Raw genomic sequence first — 19,582 nt, 5'->3', positions numbered from 1 at the left:
TCAGATGGTCTGGGGATGCATAACAAGCAAAGGGGTGGGGCGAATTAAGTTTATTAACGGAACGGTGAATGTAGAAACCTACACTACTATCTTGGAGGAGTGCCTGAAATCCGTTATTAGGGACCACCACACAGACGTCCGAACTGCATTTTTCAACAGGACTCAGCACCTTGCCACACAGCAAAATTGGTAAGTTTTATGCTATTTAGATTTAATAATGAGTTTGTCTTCTTGTCTCACGAGGCTTAAAACATACTTACGCCAATGTTTTCCCTCGTTTTTCTGCCTTAAGGTGCAGTCATATCTCAGAAATGCTGGCATTACAGTATTGGACCAACCCGACAACAGTCAACATTTGAACTCTATTGAAAGCTGGTTGAGAAGAACCAACAAATAAGATTGAGCTGCAGGAGAGCATTTTAAGGGTGTGGTACCACGAAATTGGGCAACCATACATCCGGAAGTTTATTAACTCTATGCCAGATCGTTGCAAGGCTGTAATTGCAGCTCGAGGAGGAACAACAAAATATTGAGGACTTATTTTGCTAATTTACAGTACATAATACTATTACGTTAAATTGTCATTTCAGTTTGTACACGTAAATGCAAAAAAATGTATGTTTGGTTGTCATGATTGCCATTTGTATGATTTCTCATATTTCCGTTAATTATGCATTTTACCCTTTGGGAAGATATTTGTGGAAGTTAGGTATATCAGGTGGAGACTTTTTATTGGATTTCATTCACAGAGATATATATATATCCCATCTAACAAATGCATTTCGAACATTTCTGCAACCCACAATGCAGCGCAAAACACATTATTTGCAAAATTCACAAGTGATGCAGTTTTTTTGTCCGCCACTGTATATTGGTTGGAAGATACGGCTTTAGCATTACAAATACTACCAAAATTTCTGAACCTCACATGGAAACATTTTTCCAAACCCAGAATCTCGAATACCAATGGATGAAACAGGAGCGTTCTAGTACCAAATCTCGTGTGTACTACTTCTAACTATATAATAACAATAAAAATATTTAATTTGCATTTTAATGATAAAAATCTGTGTTAAACGTTTAATACGCTGTAATAATAAACATAATAAACGTATTTAAATATATGTTTTTCATATATTCTGCAATTTTTATATTTTTTTTCCCAAGAGTGTACATATTGTTTATGGATATATGATTTTTATACAGGAGGTAAGCAAAATAATGAAAACACCTGCGGAAGAGTTACAGGAATACACAAATATGGGTTGGGCCACCTCTACTCTGGAATAGATTCATTTAATCTTGAACTGTCTTAAAAGGAATATTGGACCATTCTTCATGGAGGAATTTCAAGCTCCTTGAGTGATGAAGGTGAAGGAAATTTGATTCTCACTCTTTTCTCTAACTATGCCTATAGTGGTTCAAAATGCAGACCATGGAAGATGCTTAGCCTCAATTTCATGCTCCTCAAACCAAGATTGGACATATCTAGCTGTGTGTATTGAGACATCATTATCTTGAAACATGACATCGCTTGTTGGAAACAATGTTTGCACCATGGGATGAACATAGTCACTTAGAATATCAAATTAATCAGTAATTAGCCCATCCAGGGTGATAACAGGACCTAAAGAATACCCAAGATATTGCTGTTCAAACCATTGTTGATCCTCCTCCTCCTCCTCCATGGTTGACGGTCGACACAAGACAGTCTGGATGATGCGCTTCCTCTGGCATTTGCCAAACGTATTCGCCCTGATGTTGGAAAAAGCATGAATGATAATTCGTCTGAAAATATAGTATGTTTCCAATCATCAGGTGTCCAATTTCTGTGCTCCTTACACCACTGCATGTTCATAAATACGTCATACAGCCATCACAAAAACTACTACTTTCATATTAGGTGTTTTCATTATTTTGTCCACTCCTTGCATATCCAGGAAACTGTTTTCACATTTAATATTTTTATTGTTTTTTTTTTTACTGTTGTGTTCCAGGAGGTACAACACAATGCTAAACTGTGTTAATGACATAGTCCGGAACAGATGCAGTTCTGAAGAAAATATTTATTTGGCAAGTTATATGGTAGATAAAGGTCGAGAAAATGCTTGGTTATGTTCAAGTGATGATTCCTATAGCTCAAGAAGATCGGGAGTTGGAACAGGATCATGTGATCAATGTCCACCCTCAAACTATGGATATGGCAGAGATGGTACGCAATTTAACTTAACAATAACATATTTTTTAAAGTTTTTAAGTGGGTAAACAATATAATCATTACATAAAATGTTTTTTATTTATTTAAATTCATTTAATAAAATGGAAACCGAGAAATATACTCAGGTACAAGCTATGATTGGCCCCAGGAGAATTTAAGCAGAGTTTTCATTCAAAAATTCTTAGTTTGAGAGTGAAATTCAAAACATATCAATATAATTAATTGTAAACTTCTGTCTTGATATGTGAGGCTGATGGTGTCATAAGAATAGCATTACAAGAATGTAAGTATTCATGACTATATATTTATGTAATTTTATTAAATTTTAATCTTATTTAAACTGCTAAATTTAATCTTTATTAGACGTTCACTAACAGCTATCTATTGACTAATTCATGTTCTATTACGCATATAATTATAAAAGGCTAGATATTAAAAGTAAGAAATTTGTAGTCGAATTAACAACTCAATGTAAGTGAAGTCACCATTATTTACCAGTTCTGCTGTCTTTACAGTCATTAAAGAAGTTGTATGGTAATAATAATATCCATCGGAGGCTCCCTACCATCTGGAAGCCCCAGATGGTAAGTGCCAGAGGTCCATTATCGTATACAAAGATGGCATTGCCACGAACTAGTTAAATTTAGTGTGTTCTCCAGCTTTAGAATCAGCTTCAATAAATCATTGTTAATTAGATGAATACACGTTTGTCTTCCACTTTTAGGGTCATCGGGTCAGATTACGTGCTGCCGAAATGAGTACTGCTCTAATAGTAGGTCACAACAGTGCAGAGACTTCCTCCAGCGAAACGTGATTGACAGTAGAACCAGTTACCAGTCCTACGACACCCAGCGAATATGTAGGTGAGTTTTGGTGTCTTCCATATAGATAATTTCGGTCTGAAGTATTGGACAGAGTTGTAGCTTCACGTTTGCACATTTTAGATGGTAAAAAGTAACAAAAAATAATAAGTCCACTAAGCTGGTGTAATTGATAAAGTAAATCTAAGTCATCAAATAATAATTATTACGAATCTAAAATATTACAAGGTGATAGCTATTATTTGAGTTACAATCCATTATTTAGTCCATTCATTTAATATAGCATTTATATTTATATCAACTTACAAAAATTACTGGTATAATTAAGCTTATATTTATTATCTGTGCTTTAGGCAACTGCTAGATAACTTCAACTGTTTCTTGTGGCAAACTTCTATGTGTTCGAGTCGTTCAGAGAGGGAGAGAAACAGCGACCTCTTGAGGAAAAGTAAAGATTACATTTCCTCAGCTTGTGGATCGCTTGGAAGTGAGTAGTGATGGGAAAGTGGATGATATTAATTGCAAAATTTATACAGAAATGTGCAAATCGCATTAATAAATGTTTTTGCTTTTTGGAATAATTCACATATCAAAAAATAACAAATATTATTATGCCAATAACAAAAAAAGAGCAAAAAATAAATAAATAAAAGAAAGTGCGCATGCGTGATAAGTCGGCTATATATTTTTGCTCAATCTTGTAGGCCCAGCCTTCTTGAGTAGCACGGTTGGTATAATCACCGTCTTCCCTACACCGAGTGGAAAAGACCTGAGTCCGAATCACGTCAATGACGCCAGACATCTTTATGGATCTTTTTCACAACATGGCTGAGTTAGTCGGTTTCAGGCGAGGATAGCATGGTTTTTCATCCAATAAACAGCAAATCGACCACAGAACACACGTAATTTACTATACAGAAAACAGCGCAATATGATCTAAGTTGCTGATGCGCCTAAAAGCCTACAAAATCAACCAATTTGGAGGCCATGAATGAAGAGTGGGGTCTTCCACAAAAATAAATTTAAGCATTTTTAATTCTTACGTACTTAAACCATATATAAATCAAATATCTCCCATTTAAATATTTGCTAATAGCATATTGGGTTACACCAGTTTTTATTAAGTAATCATGCAAGATACCACACACTTATATACGCAGTATCCATTCCATTAGGTACCACAATGTGATATGCAAATATACTTGACACGTAACGCTTGATCAGAATCAAGATCTTCGTGTAAGACATTACCATTAAAATTAGTCGTGACATATGATGCAAGAAAGCAAGCTTATACAGCATTAGCCAAAAAAGGGGGGGGGGGGTAAAAAACTTACCATTTCACCTATCCATTCACTCCAAAAGTTTGCCCAGTTCTTCTTTGAATCTATTTAAGCCAACAACTTCCACAACGACAGATGGACGTTAATTCCAGCAATCACCCACTCGCTGGCTAAAGGCAAATCCCCGCACATATATTCTACAACTGTCTTTCCTCAATTTGAATTTATGTCCCCTTAGGTTCATAATCTGAGCAAATGGAAGAATCCCATCAGAATTCAGCGTGCTCAACCCATTCAAGGCCTTATACACCTCAATCAGATCATCTCGCAGGTGCCTAGTCTCCAGACGCTTAAATTTGCAGAACTTAAGCCTTTCTTAGTAAGAAAAGCCCTTTGTTCCACTCACCAATCTGGTTGCCCTTCTCTGTACTCGTTCTAGCAGCTGTACATCCTTCCTTCATCCTCTAAATTCAATGCAATTCACGATGGTAAACACAGATGTCCTCCAAAAATTCACCATTTGTACTCTGAAACGAAACCCGTCCACACCTTTTCCAGAACGGTATTCCCACAGTACAGTATGTTGCTAAACTGAAACTTAAATGTTTTCTGAACATAATCATGACGAAATTTCCCATCTTTCGTTGACTAACACGACCCATCATCACAATCTCGTAATGCCTGTGATGACGATTAAACTTGGACTCGTCCAAGAAGATAAAGTCGCCCCATTAATTGCAATTGGCACGTCTATTCTTTGGCCATTTTAAGAGAGAGCTTCACGCGCGTTCTTCGTCAGAAAAGACTTTGTCCTAGTATGATACGCTTTCAGTCCCACATAACACAATCGTTGGCGAACAGTTATAGCACTTACAAGTATTACAGCACGCTCTTCTTTGGTTATAACACAGTTTTTGAGAGAAGGGTCATACAAATTACGATCGTGACTGAGAGTCTGCACGGTAGCACAGTGGTATCGTCCACCTTCCTTCCCACACCTGTGTTAAAGGCCCGGGTTCGAATCCCGGCGATAACACAAGGAATTTTTATGTGCCTTTTTTCACTCAGTGGCTGAATTAGTCGGTCTCAGGCGTAGATAGTAAGGTTTTTCCCTAGAAACTGGGGATTTCGTCTAACAAAACAGGCAAATCCCAGGGGCTCACATCTGGTGAGTATGGGCTTGGCACACCCAGGGTCCTCAGCTGGATATCATCATTCTGCTCTTTCTTGATTATTCCTTTCTACTTCTCTCTCTCAGGGTAATAGGGAAATTTTTTTTTTTGGCCGGTGCAGCAAAAGCCTCAGGCTTCCTTGCACCAATATGGCTAATAATAATAATAATAATAATAATAATAATAATAATCGACCAGAGAACATACGCAATTTACAGACACAATACACTTGGTTATATGTAATAACTTACCAGGTGACCCTAATATAATAGTTTGATCCTGACTGAGAACAGAAGTTTTTTTCTCCTTTCCATTTCTAATTTTCTTTGGTAGTATTACCCATTTCTTGGAACTTGGATATTAAACAGGATATTACAGAGAATTATAGTATTTTCTTTAAGAGGCAATTAATCTTTGGGCAAAACACATTACAATGAGATATTACTGCACATTTTAAGGGTCTTGATTTATCCATGATCGGTACAAAACAGACTGATCTGGAATAATAGATCTGAACTTAAATACAAAATATGATGTCAGTTCACAACTAAAAATGGCATCAGTGATGTTAATCAGACGACGCTCAAAAGTGAATATGCTTTGCATAACGCTGTAATTTAAATGTTTATGATAATTTCAGCGATTTGCACAGTTTCAAGGTTTTATCCACTACTATATACACTGTGCTGCCACTTTATTAGGTACACCCCTGCTGTGCACACAAATGGTTTGTCCCACAACGTTGCAAGTCACATGACCACAATTGTGGAGATAAATGCAGCAGAACAACCTTTCTAGTATCAATTAAGCGTACAAACTGTAGCAAGAATGGGGAAAAGAAGTGATTAATCTAACGGACTTCGAGCGTGGCACGGTAGTAGGTGCAAGACATGCTGGACAAAGCATCTCTGAAACGGCAGTTCTCCTGAACTTTTCACGCACCACAGTTTCAAGGGTGGGTGTATCGAGAATGGTGCAACGAACAGAAAACATCCTCTCAACGGCACTCCTGTGGAAGAAAATTGTTTGTTGATGAGCGAGGTCAGAGGAGGATGGCTAGAACTGTGCAAGCAAACAGACTGGCCACAATGTCGCACCTTGGTGCGCAGAACAAGATATCGCAACAGACCACTAGTCACACTTTGTCGCGATTGAGCTACAACAGCCGACGGCCACATCGCGTACCTTTGTTATCAATGAAGAACACGAGAGCACGCCTCCTGTGGGCACAGCAACACCAGCACTGGACTATCGAGGATTGGAAAACAGTTGCTTGGTCTGACGAGTCGAAGTTCCTGGTGCATCACGTTGACGGAAGGCTCAGAATTTGGCGAAAACAACATGAATCCATGGACCCGTCATGTCTGACGTCTACTATGCAAGGTGGTGGAGGCAGTGTTATGATGTGGGGAATGTTTTCTTGGCACACGTTGGGTCCATTGATACCCATAGATTCACGTCTGAATGCCACATCGTACCTAAACATCGTTGCTGACAACGTGCATCCGTTCATGTTGACAGTTTATCCTCAGTCAGATGGTTACTTCCAGCAGGATAATGCGTCGGTGCACAAAGTCCGAATCACTATGGAATGGTTCCAGGAACATGACAACGACTTTTCTTTGTTGCAGTGGCCCGCTCAGTCCGCGGATCTCAATCCTATTGAACATCTTTGGGATGAGCTGGAAAGGGCTGTTCGCTGCAGCCCTACACCTCCGTTGAATCTCAAGAAACTGCGTGACACACTCATGTCTGCATGGTACTCCATTCCTGCACAACGTTTTCAGCATCTTGTTCAATCCATGCCTAGACGAATTCAGGCTGTTTTGAAGGTTAACGGAGGCTCAACACGCTATTAGGTAGGTGTACCTAATAAAGTGGCAGCACAGTGTATATGAAAATATCAAACTTTTCGAACATTTCTGTATATTATTTGTTAGCTATAAACCGATGAAATATATTGTCCAGTCCTTTTTTTATGTTTCTCGTGAGATTTGAATTTAGGAATTCATTTGGGAAACACTATAGTTCAATAAGTATCTTTACTAGCTGTGTTTGCTTATCTTATTATCGTATTCTAGTCTTCATAATTAACATAATTTTTAAATCTCCTCCTAGGGTGGACGGACAGGCAGTGTTTCCGAAGTAACGAATTCCAGCGTTGTGAAAACTACCTTGCCAATACCAGGGGTACCTCATACGAACCTTGCAGGTTGGTGAGATTAAGTGTAGACTAATGGTTAATAATTATAACAATAAATTACAGTTTATTCAGTTAATGTCTCCAGGCCATGCATGAAAATTCTTATTTGCATTTAAATGCTCTAGTTTTTCCCTTCAATAGACGAAGTGAACTAAGATCTCGCAAACTAGACACCTTTTGGCCTGCATATTGTAAAATCGTAATGAAAAGCGATCTTACAGGTTGGGATTGTTCGGCTTAGCACCAAAGCATTTCTGATCACGAAGAGTCCAAGTATCGTGTACCATTCTTCCTACACCAATCAGTAATTCCTTTAGTCCCATTGAGACTATAAGCATAGTCCGTCAAGCACAATATTTTAATCCCGTTATGAAAATCCCCAAATAGTTTTAAACATGTTAAGACCTTTATAATTAAATGAAATTTCGAATGCAAAAACAAATGGACCGACAGCGTAAATTTTCAACTACATCGTAATGATATTATCGTACCATTCAGACTCGCACGGTTCATTATTCCATAAAGTATGACTGGGAACTGTGGGTATTCTAAGAAGATCCACTTCAGTCCTTGTTACCCTCTCAAATGTATTCACGGACTTTGTGTTCTATTTTCCAAATAGAAATACTGCTTTCATTTAATATATGCTTTCGTTTTCAACCTGAGAAGAGGTTGTGGGGCGTGCATTGGCGTAAAATTTGATTACATTCTACATTGGATTCATTCTCCCTTTTTTTTTAAATTGATACTGATGATTACACAAGCATTGGCTCATAAAATTTATGCTACAAGAAGGAAGGATAAGATCTGTATATATAATCAATATCTTTCATTTATTATATGAAATAAAAGCCCATAAAATTCTGCGTCACTGACGGGATTCGAACTCAAGCCATTTCCACCTGGTGTGGAGAAGATGGTAATTATATTCACTTCGTTACCCACGAGGACAAAGTATTTGGATTTTGGAGTTTGTGACAAAACTTTTGGACACTAGTGTAATACAATTTGGTATTTTGATATCAGTTCGTCATTTAATAATTTTTATGCATTTATCTTTTTTGTTGATCGATTTTGAAACTACAACTAGAGATTTCATTTTAACTTAAATGCGTAACCGGACCATTGGGTTCGTGCGATGAATACATTCCTCTTGTTATACGAGTTTAAAAGTGGCTATCTTCAATAAATCATGTCATGAAATTCACGTGGTGAAGTAATTCGAACTTCACTATATACCATTTTAAGTACTGGCCTTGGTAACTCACAATAACAATTTCTAAACAGTTTAGTGTAATGTTACGCTATTTCATGTTATCTGTGTGACACTGTATTTATTTGAGATTTTATCCTTTTCTAGGAGCTACATATTATTCCGTGACTGTGTTAACTCAGAAATTCGAACACGATGCTATCAGGAAGATGACCTTTATTTAGGAACATACCTAATGGACAAAGCCCAAGAGTTATCATGGCAGTGTGCATCAGACAGGACGGATTCTGGTGGTTCTGGTAGCCATCCAGATTCCGGTTATCCAAGGAATTATCCAGATTCTAACTCCCCAAGGAATTACCCCGATTCCAATTACCCAAGGAATTATCCAGATCGCACGAATTATGGTGATAGTTACCCTAGAGTGACGAGCTATCCGGGCACTTATGATCCATATAATCCGCAGCAGCATTCCGGCGAACGAGGTAGGAAAATACTTGCTAATCAAAAAATGTACGTTGTTGTTTTTGTTGTTGTAATAGGGTTTTAGAAGCATCAGCAACTTAGGCCATATTGAGTCGTATATACACCGATGAGCCAAAACATTATGACCAGCCAATCGTTATGCAAATCGAAGCAACTGAAGGTGAACCACGGCGCGGGTCGGGACACACACGGTATAAAAAACGCCTGATACTGAACTCCGTTAATCAGCGTTACTCTTGTTCTTCAGATGGGAAAGGCAGCGGACTTAAGCGAGTTTGACAAAGGCAAATTGTAATGGCCAGACAACTGGGTTAGAGCATATCCTTCATAATCTTTGTTTCTGTTCTATGGTGGCCCCAAGACTCTCGTCCAAATCCACCTAAAATTATAATCAAACATGTACTCTATGAATATTACAGGTGACCTGAACATTATATTCAGGCCACCCCACCACCAGGAAGCAGTCACCCCTAGGCAGCTGCTTCCTGGCACCCGTCCCAGTCACGTTTTCCAAGCTGGGCCTACTAAAACTCTCATTGTGCGAATTAGCACCAAACCCACACCCACCTGAGGTAGTGCTATACAGGTGGGTGCCATCACCCCGCACCCAGGCTACCCAATCCCGAGTGCAGCAAAAAAAAAAAAATAATAATAAATAAATATAATAAAAATAAAAAATATTAATAATAAAAAATAAATAAATTATAAATAAATTATAAATAAAAATAAAATCAGAAATAAAAATAACAAATTAAAATAAAATAAAAAAATAATAATTAAATTTTAAAAAATTTTAATTTCTCCCCACATAGCCAAAGTAAGCCGGGGGGCGGAAATAAATAAATATATAAAAAATAAATAAATAGGTCAGAGCATATCCGAAACGGCACGACTGGTGGGATGCTCACGGTCAGCCGTGGTTAGTACCTACCAAAAGTGGTCCGAGGAGGGGAAACCCACGAACCGCCGGTGAGGTGTTGGACGACCACGGCTCATTGATGCTCGAAGTGAACGAAGGCTCTCCCGGATGGTACGTAGCAACAGAAGGGCGACTGTGGCGCAACTCGCTGGTAATTGGAATGCTGATGACAGGATAATCTGTCACAACGCACAGTACATAAAATCCTGCTGAAAATGGGCCTGCGTAGCCGCAGGCCGCTCCGAGTGCCCATCTAACCACGGTTCACCGGCGACAGCGCCTACAATGGGCAGCGACCATCGAAACTGGACCTCGAGTGATTGGAAGAAGGTCGTCTGGTCCGATGAATCACGTGTCCTGTTGCAACATGTGGACGACCGGGTACATGTGCGTCGTTTACCTGGGGAAGTGATGGCACCTGGATGCACCATGGGACGAAACAAAGCGGTGGCAGCGGTGTCATGCTTTGGGCGATGTTCTGCTAGGATACCCTGGGTCCAAATCATCCATGTGCCAGACACTCTGACATCTACCACCTACCTAAACATCATTGCTGACAGGTACACCTTTTCATAGCAACGGTTTTCCCCTCTGGAAGTGCCGTATTTCAGCAGGATAATGCGCCATGCCACACCGCCCGGATTGTTCGAGACTGGTTCGCGGAACATGAAGAAGACTTCCAGGTATTTCCCTGGCCTCCAAATTCAGCAGACATCAATCCCATCGAGCATCTGTGGTTTGTGTTGGAACAGCAACTCCAATCTGCGGTGCCTCAATCAAGGAGCTTACAGGATCTGCTGGTTATTTGTTGGTACCAGATACCACAAGACACATTTAGAAATTTTGTAGCGTCCATGCTTCACTGGGTACGAGCTGTTTTGGCTGCACGTGGAGGACCAGCATCATATTAGGTAGGTGGTCATAATGTTTTGGCTCATCGGTGTATATTGTCTGTAAATTGCGTGCGTTCTGTTGTCGATTTTCTGATTGCTAGACGAAAAACCGTAGTTTCCGGGAGAAAAAACCATGCTACCTTCGCCTGAGACCAACTAACTCAGCCACGTTGTAAAAAAAGTCCATAAAAATTCTTCACATCATCGAAGGGACTCGAACCCAGATCTTTTCCACCCAGCCACGAGGACAAAAATGATAGCAACGTTAACATTGCTAACCCTAATGTTGCTAATCATTTTAATGTAATGTAAAAATTTAGATATTTTGGGGAAATCTAATGAAACGGGTTATTAATATATTTTAATATTTTCCTGATATTATATAAACCTCTACACGCCTGACAGATCAAATAATACCACTTTCAGTGTACTTCTTTCTCTATTGCTACTAAGAGAGGGAATACATAAAGATAAAGTCAGTAAGAAGGACCTTGAGATTATCTCATACCTTAACGTTTTTTATTATCGGAACTGATGATATCGAAATTTATTTACTCAGAAACTACATTTATTAAATCAATTTATTAATTTATTATATTTACTAATTTATTAATTTACTAATTTATTAAATCACAGAGCCTGAATACATGTTAGATTTCGACCCGGCAAGTTATGAAACGCACTGCGTGCGTTACATAACTTGCCGGATTTTTTCCTTTTTTATTAGAAAAAATAAACAAAAACGGCTTAAAAGTTCCAGGTTACTGCAGTTTTAAATCAACTTGGAAAAATTTATTTTACTCCACTTGAATTATGCAAAATATAGAATTACCTACTGACCATAATAAAGCGCAAGCAATAATCGATAACATATTTTAATAATCAAATGGATAAGCAAAAATGCGTTCAAAAAATTTTCGCATATTTTATCATAATTAATTTTTTTTATTTAATTTGAGTATACTGTCTAGGGTTCTGCTGAAAATTTGGATTTAAAACCTAACACGTATTTCAGGCGCTATAATTTAATAAATTAAACATATAACAAAATGTTCCTCAGATCGTAGAATGTTGTCAACACTTTCGTAATGTTCTTTACGTATTGCTTCATGGATTTTAATAACAGTTGAAAACTAACACGTGGTTCACATTTCTGCTGTTATTAGTATAATAAGAAAATAGCACAAAAGGTTTCGACAGCCGAAAAAAGTTGAAAAGTAGTGTTATAGAATACAGAAAAAGGCTATCCAGAGTATATAAAACTGTAAATGTTATTTTCTACTATAAAAACTGTATAAGAAATTTTGTTTAATATTCTGTTTCCTTTTTTCTATAGATTCCTGGTGTTTGAATAGTGTCCAAACTAGGTATGACACCTGTTTGAGCAGTTGGAAAACTGAAAGGAGAGATGCAGCACGATTCGAACCGGATGCAGACAAAAGGCGAACTAGAACGTGCTGGTAAGTGGACGAAAAAAAAAGAAAATATATCAATATTGGTTACATCACAAATTAGTTGCTGAATATTTGCTGCGAACGTGCCGCCATCTAGTTGCCATTATTTAAACCTTTCGATTTCTGTGCACAGCAAGCAATAAAATTAAATACTTTAAATTCGATCACAATCGTGAATAAGTTAATGTATTAATGAAGTTTACAACATTTTTTTTAAAGTTTATATATATTTACTTAACTAACACATTATAACTTTCCCCAACAATCTGTGCGAGAATAAAAGACATTTGAGAGCAGTGTTAAACAGACCGGTTGAAAGCACAAAATACAATACAGTATGGAGAACAATCCAGTGGTTAATTTTAAGTTATAAACCAAATTTATAAATTAAAAAAGAAGATATATGGCTACCTAAATACTCTATATCATAAATAAATCAAAATATGTACTTCGTTTTTTAAAGTTCGAAAATAAATGGAAATGAAAATGAATGCATTGTAGGAAATGTAGATTGTTCTCTTAAAAACCAAGATGGTGCAATATAAACTAAGAGTATTAAAATGTTTCTGGCGATGTCAAAAAATAAAAATATACGTTAATTTGTAACATTTGGAAATTATTTCAATTTCCCTTCTTTTTTTAATTAAAAAGCTCTGTCGCTCTCGCTTTCTCTCTCTCTCTCTCTCTCTCTCTCTCTCTCTCATCTAAATCAGTGACTTTTTAAAAAGGTTCACCAGTTGTAAACATTTTACCTATCAGCTAATTGCTAGTAGTAGTAGGAGCAAATTATACAAGAAAGCATGCTTATATAGCATCAGCAAAAAAAACCTGCACACTTTTCCCGTCCATACCCTCCAAGAATTTGTCCAGTTCTTCCGTGAATTTATTCAAACCATCCACTTCCACAACAACAGATGAAAGCCTGTTCCAACACTCTACCGACCGCTGGCTGAAGGCAGACTTCCGCAGCACATCTATTCTGCAACCACCCTTCCTCCACTTAAATTTATACCCCTTCATGTGTGTAGCCTCAGCAAGCGGAAGAATGGCACTCACATTCAGCTTGCTCAATCCATTCAAGATGGACAACTGGGATTGGATAAACTTGAGCAAACAACGTATGGATTAATTAAACAACAAAGACTGTCACGGAGGTCCACAGATTTGCATTTGGAGGTCTACAGTTGTACAGGGTTGCCTATTTATCTCCAATCCATTTATTAATAGTCTGTACTGAGGGCACTGTAACAACAACCAGGCAGTTTCCTTATGACAGTAGTAGCATTTTTTACTGCGATGCAAAACACTGATTTTTCCCGAGAAGAACGCACATTCAATTCGGAATACCAACCCAAGTTGCGTGGTCTTTCAACTCCAGATCTTTATCTGTGGAATAAATAGACTTACGCAGACAACATATGATTAATTAAACAACAAGCACTGTCAGGGAGGTACACAGATTTTCATAAAACATACCTAAACGAGCAAGGTGGACATTCCAACACATTCTTCAACAGTTTTAGTTAAATTCTGTATTCCTTTTTATGGATTGCATTTTAATTGGACAGCCCTGTATAAGTAAGTAAATCTATTAGAATAATAAATTCGAAATGTTAGTAATAGTAAACATAATGAGCTTCAAATTTTCGATAACTTTATATTCCTGTCAAAAGGAATTCACAGCATACAGACATGTGCTTTAGAAAACTGCTATCATCATTTCTGGTGTGATTTATGTTATTTTGTCTGACGTTCTTTTCGTGTGTGTGTGTGTGTGTGTGTAGCAAGAGGGTGGTGTGAGCAACATCTATCCTTCAAGTCTCTCCCAAACAGAAAAACAAGTGGAACTGCCAAACAACCTTTGACATTACCCGATCACTGAACTATCTGACACTTCAAACGGACTGTTGCCAGGTCTTAAAAAAATACCTTAAATCCTAATCTTCAAACATTTTTGTATAAAGTGATGGGTATCAAATAGCACTATGATTTTCCTTGGAAAGTAGATAACCTGATGACTTTTTCCTAATTTCTTAAGTGCTACTGTGTCTTTCATATCATCGACGAGCAACTACGGAAAACTGACTGTTCTGAAATTTTCTATATCTTTAGATATAAATTCAAATGGCTTTCAATGAAGAATCTGAGTATATATTCCACTGAACCGCAGACTGTTCGTGTAGAATACAAGAAATGATGCTAACTCCCTATAAAGCAATAGGTGAATGAATCATGCATGAATGATTCGCCCATACTGAGCATGCATGAATCAACAGCAAGTCTACGAGTGGGTGAATAAACTTAAGAAATTTACTGGACGTGTCAAGGAATCTCTCTAGACCAGTGGTTCTCACGAGAAATATTTTTTATTTTTATGGCAGCAGTCGTTCAAATTTCTATAATTTTACTATAAAAGGACTATAGTTATTTTTAACATTTTATTCTTGTGATGATTACCTGTGTAATAGATGATATTAATTCACAAACTTATTAAAAAATATAGCAAAAGCAATCATTTATACACTATAGTACATACTTCTCAAGTAGTAACATGTAATCCCTAACCATCTGCATTTGTATTGAAATTTAAATTTTGTAAAATTATTCTAAAAGGGGTTTCAGAAAATAAATGAATGTTTTGTAAGTAGATTGTAATATTTTTTGCATTTTTTAATAAGCACAAGACAAGTAAAGATTTTAAACAAAACTGAATTATCTAAAAATCGCAATGGTTAATCATACAAGAAATACCAAATGCAAAAGCATATATGTTTTATTAAAATAACTTGTTAAATGGAAAATCGGATACACTTCTCTCTTCCAAAGCAAGATGCATTGCTCGAGGAAGGTTTTGATCGCTAATTTTATTTCGAAATTTGTTTTTTATGAAATAAAGTATGCTAAACGATCTTTTACAAGTAACTTTTGTTGAAAATACACAAAATTAATATAGAAATAAAAGCAACTTCTTTATAACGTCCTGAGTGTTGGTACAGATCACACCAAAAACTTTCTACTGTGGTAGAAAGTTTTTGGTGTGATCTCTACCAACTCAGAAAGATTTTTACAGTTTACAATAAACCACGGCCTACACATGCCCTTGGGATTTGGAGGTGGGACACCGATTGCATGGTTTGCCTAGGGTATCACTTGCTAGTCGATAATCTAGGGACGTCCATGAACTTCCATAATAATAAATTATTTCTATTATTTTAATAAAAATCAAAAGATATAAAAGATTTTGGCGGTCCGCGCAAAATATATTCAATGAAAGATGTAATATGGATAGGGAAGGACGTTACGTGGTTTCTATCCATTTAAAGTATAATATTTATATCTAAATTACCACTCTTATACCACTTGGAGTTTAATATATTTTATTTAGGTGTTACCTAAACTAATATACATTGAGTAACGTTTCAGATATCTTTCCGATACCCATCATCAGACCTTGCTGTAGGGAGACAAAAATAATCTATATTTTACATTGAGCAGATCTAAATAATAATCAACTAAGATGCATTTACATATGATCAATTCTAATTTATAGAAAATAGATGAAAAGTTTTAGGTTATAATAACAAATTAGCAATTTGCCAATTAGAATTTTTCATCTATTTTCTGTAAATTAGAATTGATCATATGTAAATGCATCTTAGTCGATTATTATTTAGATCTGCTCAATGTAAAATATAAGTTATTTTTGTCTCTCAATAGCAAGGTCTGATGATGGGTATCGGCAAGATACCTGAAACGTTACTCAATGTATATTAGTTTAGGTAACACCTAAATGAAATATATTAAAATTTCACGTGGTATAAGAGTGGTAATTTAGAAAAATTATAATTCAATGAAAGATGGTTAAATTCTAACCTTTTCCGTATCGTAGGAAAGATTAAGAATCAGAGATGTAAGCTGTTTGTGGCAAGGCCTTCAGAATTTATGCACATACATGTAGAGAATCGTGCAAACTATTCTGTATACCATGTTCCAGTTAATCAATTTTAATGATTTTTTAATCCTGATTTACTTTAATTCTAAACAAAATTTTTAACTGCAGATTAGATGGTCATGCTTTTATGAATGACATGCGAACAGAATTCCACAAAAGCTACACTTTAGATATACATTTTTTTATGAAAAATTGTATTTGCTTTGGCTCTGCTAATGTGTATTCTGATGCTCCAAAATAAAGTTATGATTGGCTGATTGGAAAAAAATACTGATGCTCTAGAAACAGGGAAAAAAAAAATATATATATATATATATTTAGATCTGATACTTTACCGTATGGAATTTTGAAATATTGTAGGGTGATCTTCTGCTAAATCCATTCTTCAAAACTACCCTGACAGCTTAACTAAACACAACCCCAAACGTTATTGGGGTTCAGATGCAAAATTATTTCTTCGTGTTATTGTAAAATAACATTTGCAGCTATTAAAAATATAAATTTCAATGTCATCTTTGAGATAAATTTCAATTTTAGATGATAGACAGTTCAGAATTTCAAAAAAAAAGAAATAATACTTCATATTTAGGTAACTTAAAAGTATTGGAAACGTACTACTTTCTCATAGCAGCGATATTCAAAATAGTTGAGGAGTTGTGCAATAGCATTCCAGTGGGTATATAAAAGTAAATTGTCACCCCATTATAAACGGCTTTTCTAAGTTATTTCCAGACAATTCTAATGTTACTTCAGTGTATACTAGCAGATGATGACAAATGTGACAAATGACAAACCCTTTCGTTTGAATGGATCCAAACAACTCAATCCTAGAACTTTAACTTGAATTTAGCTTTGAAGTGAGGCAAATGACCCTTTAACCAGTTTAAGAATTTTTCTTTAATTTTGAGTATCAAATCTTTAAAATTAAAATAGTTTCGTTTTAATTGTAACTGAAAATATTTTATTTGTTGTCAAAAATTTCTAGTGCTACTATAAAATTAAGAAGATGTGTCATCGACAGTGTTCGAGAAGTCTGTGGTGCATCAAAGGAATATGTAGCCGATTCACTGTTGCATGAAGTCAAAACGGAGATCAGCACAACTTGCCGTGATTTTACTGAAGCCACTTGTGGTAGTGCGAAATTAACTGTACAGAACTTTCTGGCCATAATCTTCATTTTTCTATTATCCAAATTTTTTCTTGTAGAAATGTAAGAAATGTTTATAAAAGTAAAGAACAGTAATTTATACATGCGATATGTATTGTAATTAAGAGTTTATGCTTCCAAAGGAAAATAAATCCTGGACGAAAAAGTACCTAAAGTTCTGCAATTCCTTACAATTTTTACTTTTGAAAAGGAAGTGCTTATATAAGGAACCATAAAGTCACAAAACGAAAGATTCCAAAGAGTTATGGAAAATATTTCTTAAAGTGGTCAAATTTGTTGAAGTATATCAGGTATTAAGAATGTATAAGATATCCAGGAAAGCATAAATAATCCACTTTCTAAACATGGTTTTTGCCATTTTTATGTATCATTATATTGCTAGCCAGTGACCCTAGATTTATATAGAGTCAGTGCACTAATTGTTTATATTTGTTAAACATTCTTTCGCTCTTGTCTGATATCATGTCTACATCTCGTTTGATATCTTCTGTTTGCTTCATTTTTGCCCCCTCCTTTCAGGTAATCGCATCAATCACCACAGTTGCTCGCTAATAAATAATTATTTATTTCCAAGTATCATGCACTCCAACTCACAACCTTATCGCTAGGTACAGGGAGGTGAATAGAGAATTTATTGTGTAATTTATCATTTAAAATCCTGCAGTGCAGAACTTTTTAAATTAGCAATCTGAGAATAGATTCACCGAAATAAATTTTTATAATAAGCACAGAATCGGTTTTTTGATAAAGCTGATATGTTAATGCTGGATTTCATTTCAAATTATGACCTTCTGTTTCTCCTTATTTCAGTTTCTTTCCAGGATACTTCGTCATCTTCTGTTCCAATATCGGTTTCTCCATTTTGATTTATTCTAAGTATTTTCTCAAGTCTCTTCAACGGCATATCTTTCTTATTTCTTACCATTTTTATGGAGATCTCGTCAATTTTCATTACATTTCCCTTTTGTGGTCTTTCTGATCGATTGTTTTTTCTCCTCCCCTCTTGTAAAAAACTTTTCTCATTTAATACGATTTGTATCTCTCTTGCTTTTATCACTAACACTCATAAAATACTGTTCCTTTCTTCATATTTTTTCCACTCACTTAGCGTTCAGAATCTTGTCTACACTCTATAGGCCAAGCTTATTATTTTGGCACTAATCCAGACAATCTGACACTGGAGCCTTTCTCAACCTTCTGATTTTACTTTCGTTGGCACAATCATACTAAAATTGTGCTAGGGGAATCGTCAACCTAATAAATAAACTCGAAAAAAAATACAGATTTGTATTTTGAAAAAGCTATCGAGACAGGATGGTATTCAGCCTCATTATCACAACAGATAAGATACCGTGCCTGTTTGTAATAATACAAAATGAATCTTTTTTATATTACAAAGCATGTTCAAGGTTATAAACTAATACACAAGATTATTCATGGTCATCATCACAATTCTTTCACTCTGTCTGAAATCTGGAAGATTCCTAAAAGGATTATTTAAAATTCAACCATGATTAATATAACGTTTATAATCAAATACCGAAAAAAAAAATAGTCCACTGCATTTATTACATCATCTATCAGTTTATTTAAATTAGTTTCTTTGTCCCAATATCGTGATCGAATCAATCCAATGTTTATTTATATTATGAATAGGAATGGATTAAAAAATAAATTTTATGTATGAAGTTTTAAATTTAAATTGAAGTTTAGTAATTATAAATAATTATAACATCTTATGTCATAATCTGGTTTTTGTCTACTCATATTTTTATACACTTGAGTTTATAATGAAGAATT

General features: G+C 35.8%; 1 protein-coding gene across 1 annotated transcript in view; it reads left to right on the top strand.

Moving 5' to 3' along the window:
- LOC150090291 (uncharacterized) overlaps positions 1–19,295 on the top strand; it is a 43,700-nt gene extending 24,405 nt beyond the window's left edge. The window contains exons 5-11 of the mRNA XM_090389790.1: positions 1,998–2,212; positions 2,943–3,081; positions 3,393–3,526; positions 7,613–7,706; positions 9,058–9,395; positions 12,545–12,668; positions 17,600–19,295. Of these exons, the coding sequence (XP_090245916.1) occupies positions 1,998–2,212; positions 2,943–3,081; positions 3,393–3,526; positions 7,613–7,706; positions 9,058–9,395; positions 12,545–12,668; positions 17,600–17,828 (1,273 nt within the window). The 3' untranslated portion in view covers positions 17,829–19,295. The remainder of the gene's footprint in view (positions 1–1,997; positions 2,213–2,942; positions 3,082–3,392; positions 3,527–7,612; positions 7,707–9,057; positions 9,396–12,544; positions 12,669–17,599) is intronic.
- Positions 19,296–19,582: the final 287 nt, after the last annotated feature.

The sequence above is a fragment of the Mastigoproctus giganteus genome, chromosome 2 (genome assembly GCF_048544385.1).
Source record: "Mastigoproctus giganteus isolate SK-2022 chromosome 2, ASM4854438v1, whole genome shotgun sequence".
Classification (NCBI taxonomy): Eukaryota; Metazoa; Arthropoda; class Arachnida; order Uropygi; family Thelyphonidae; genus Mastigoproctus; species Mastigoproctus giganteus.
This window is presented reverse-complemented; position numbering and strand designations above follow the sequence as displayed.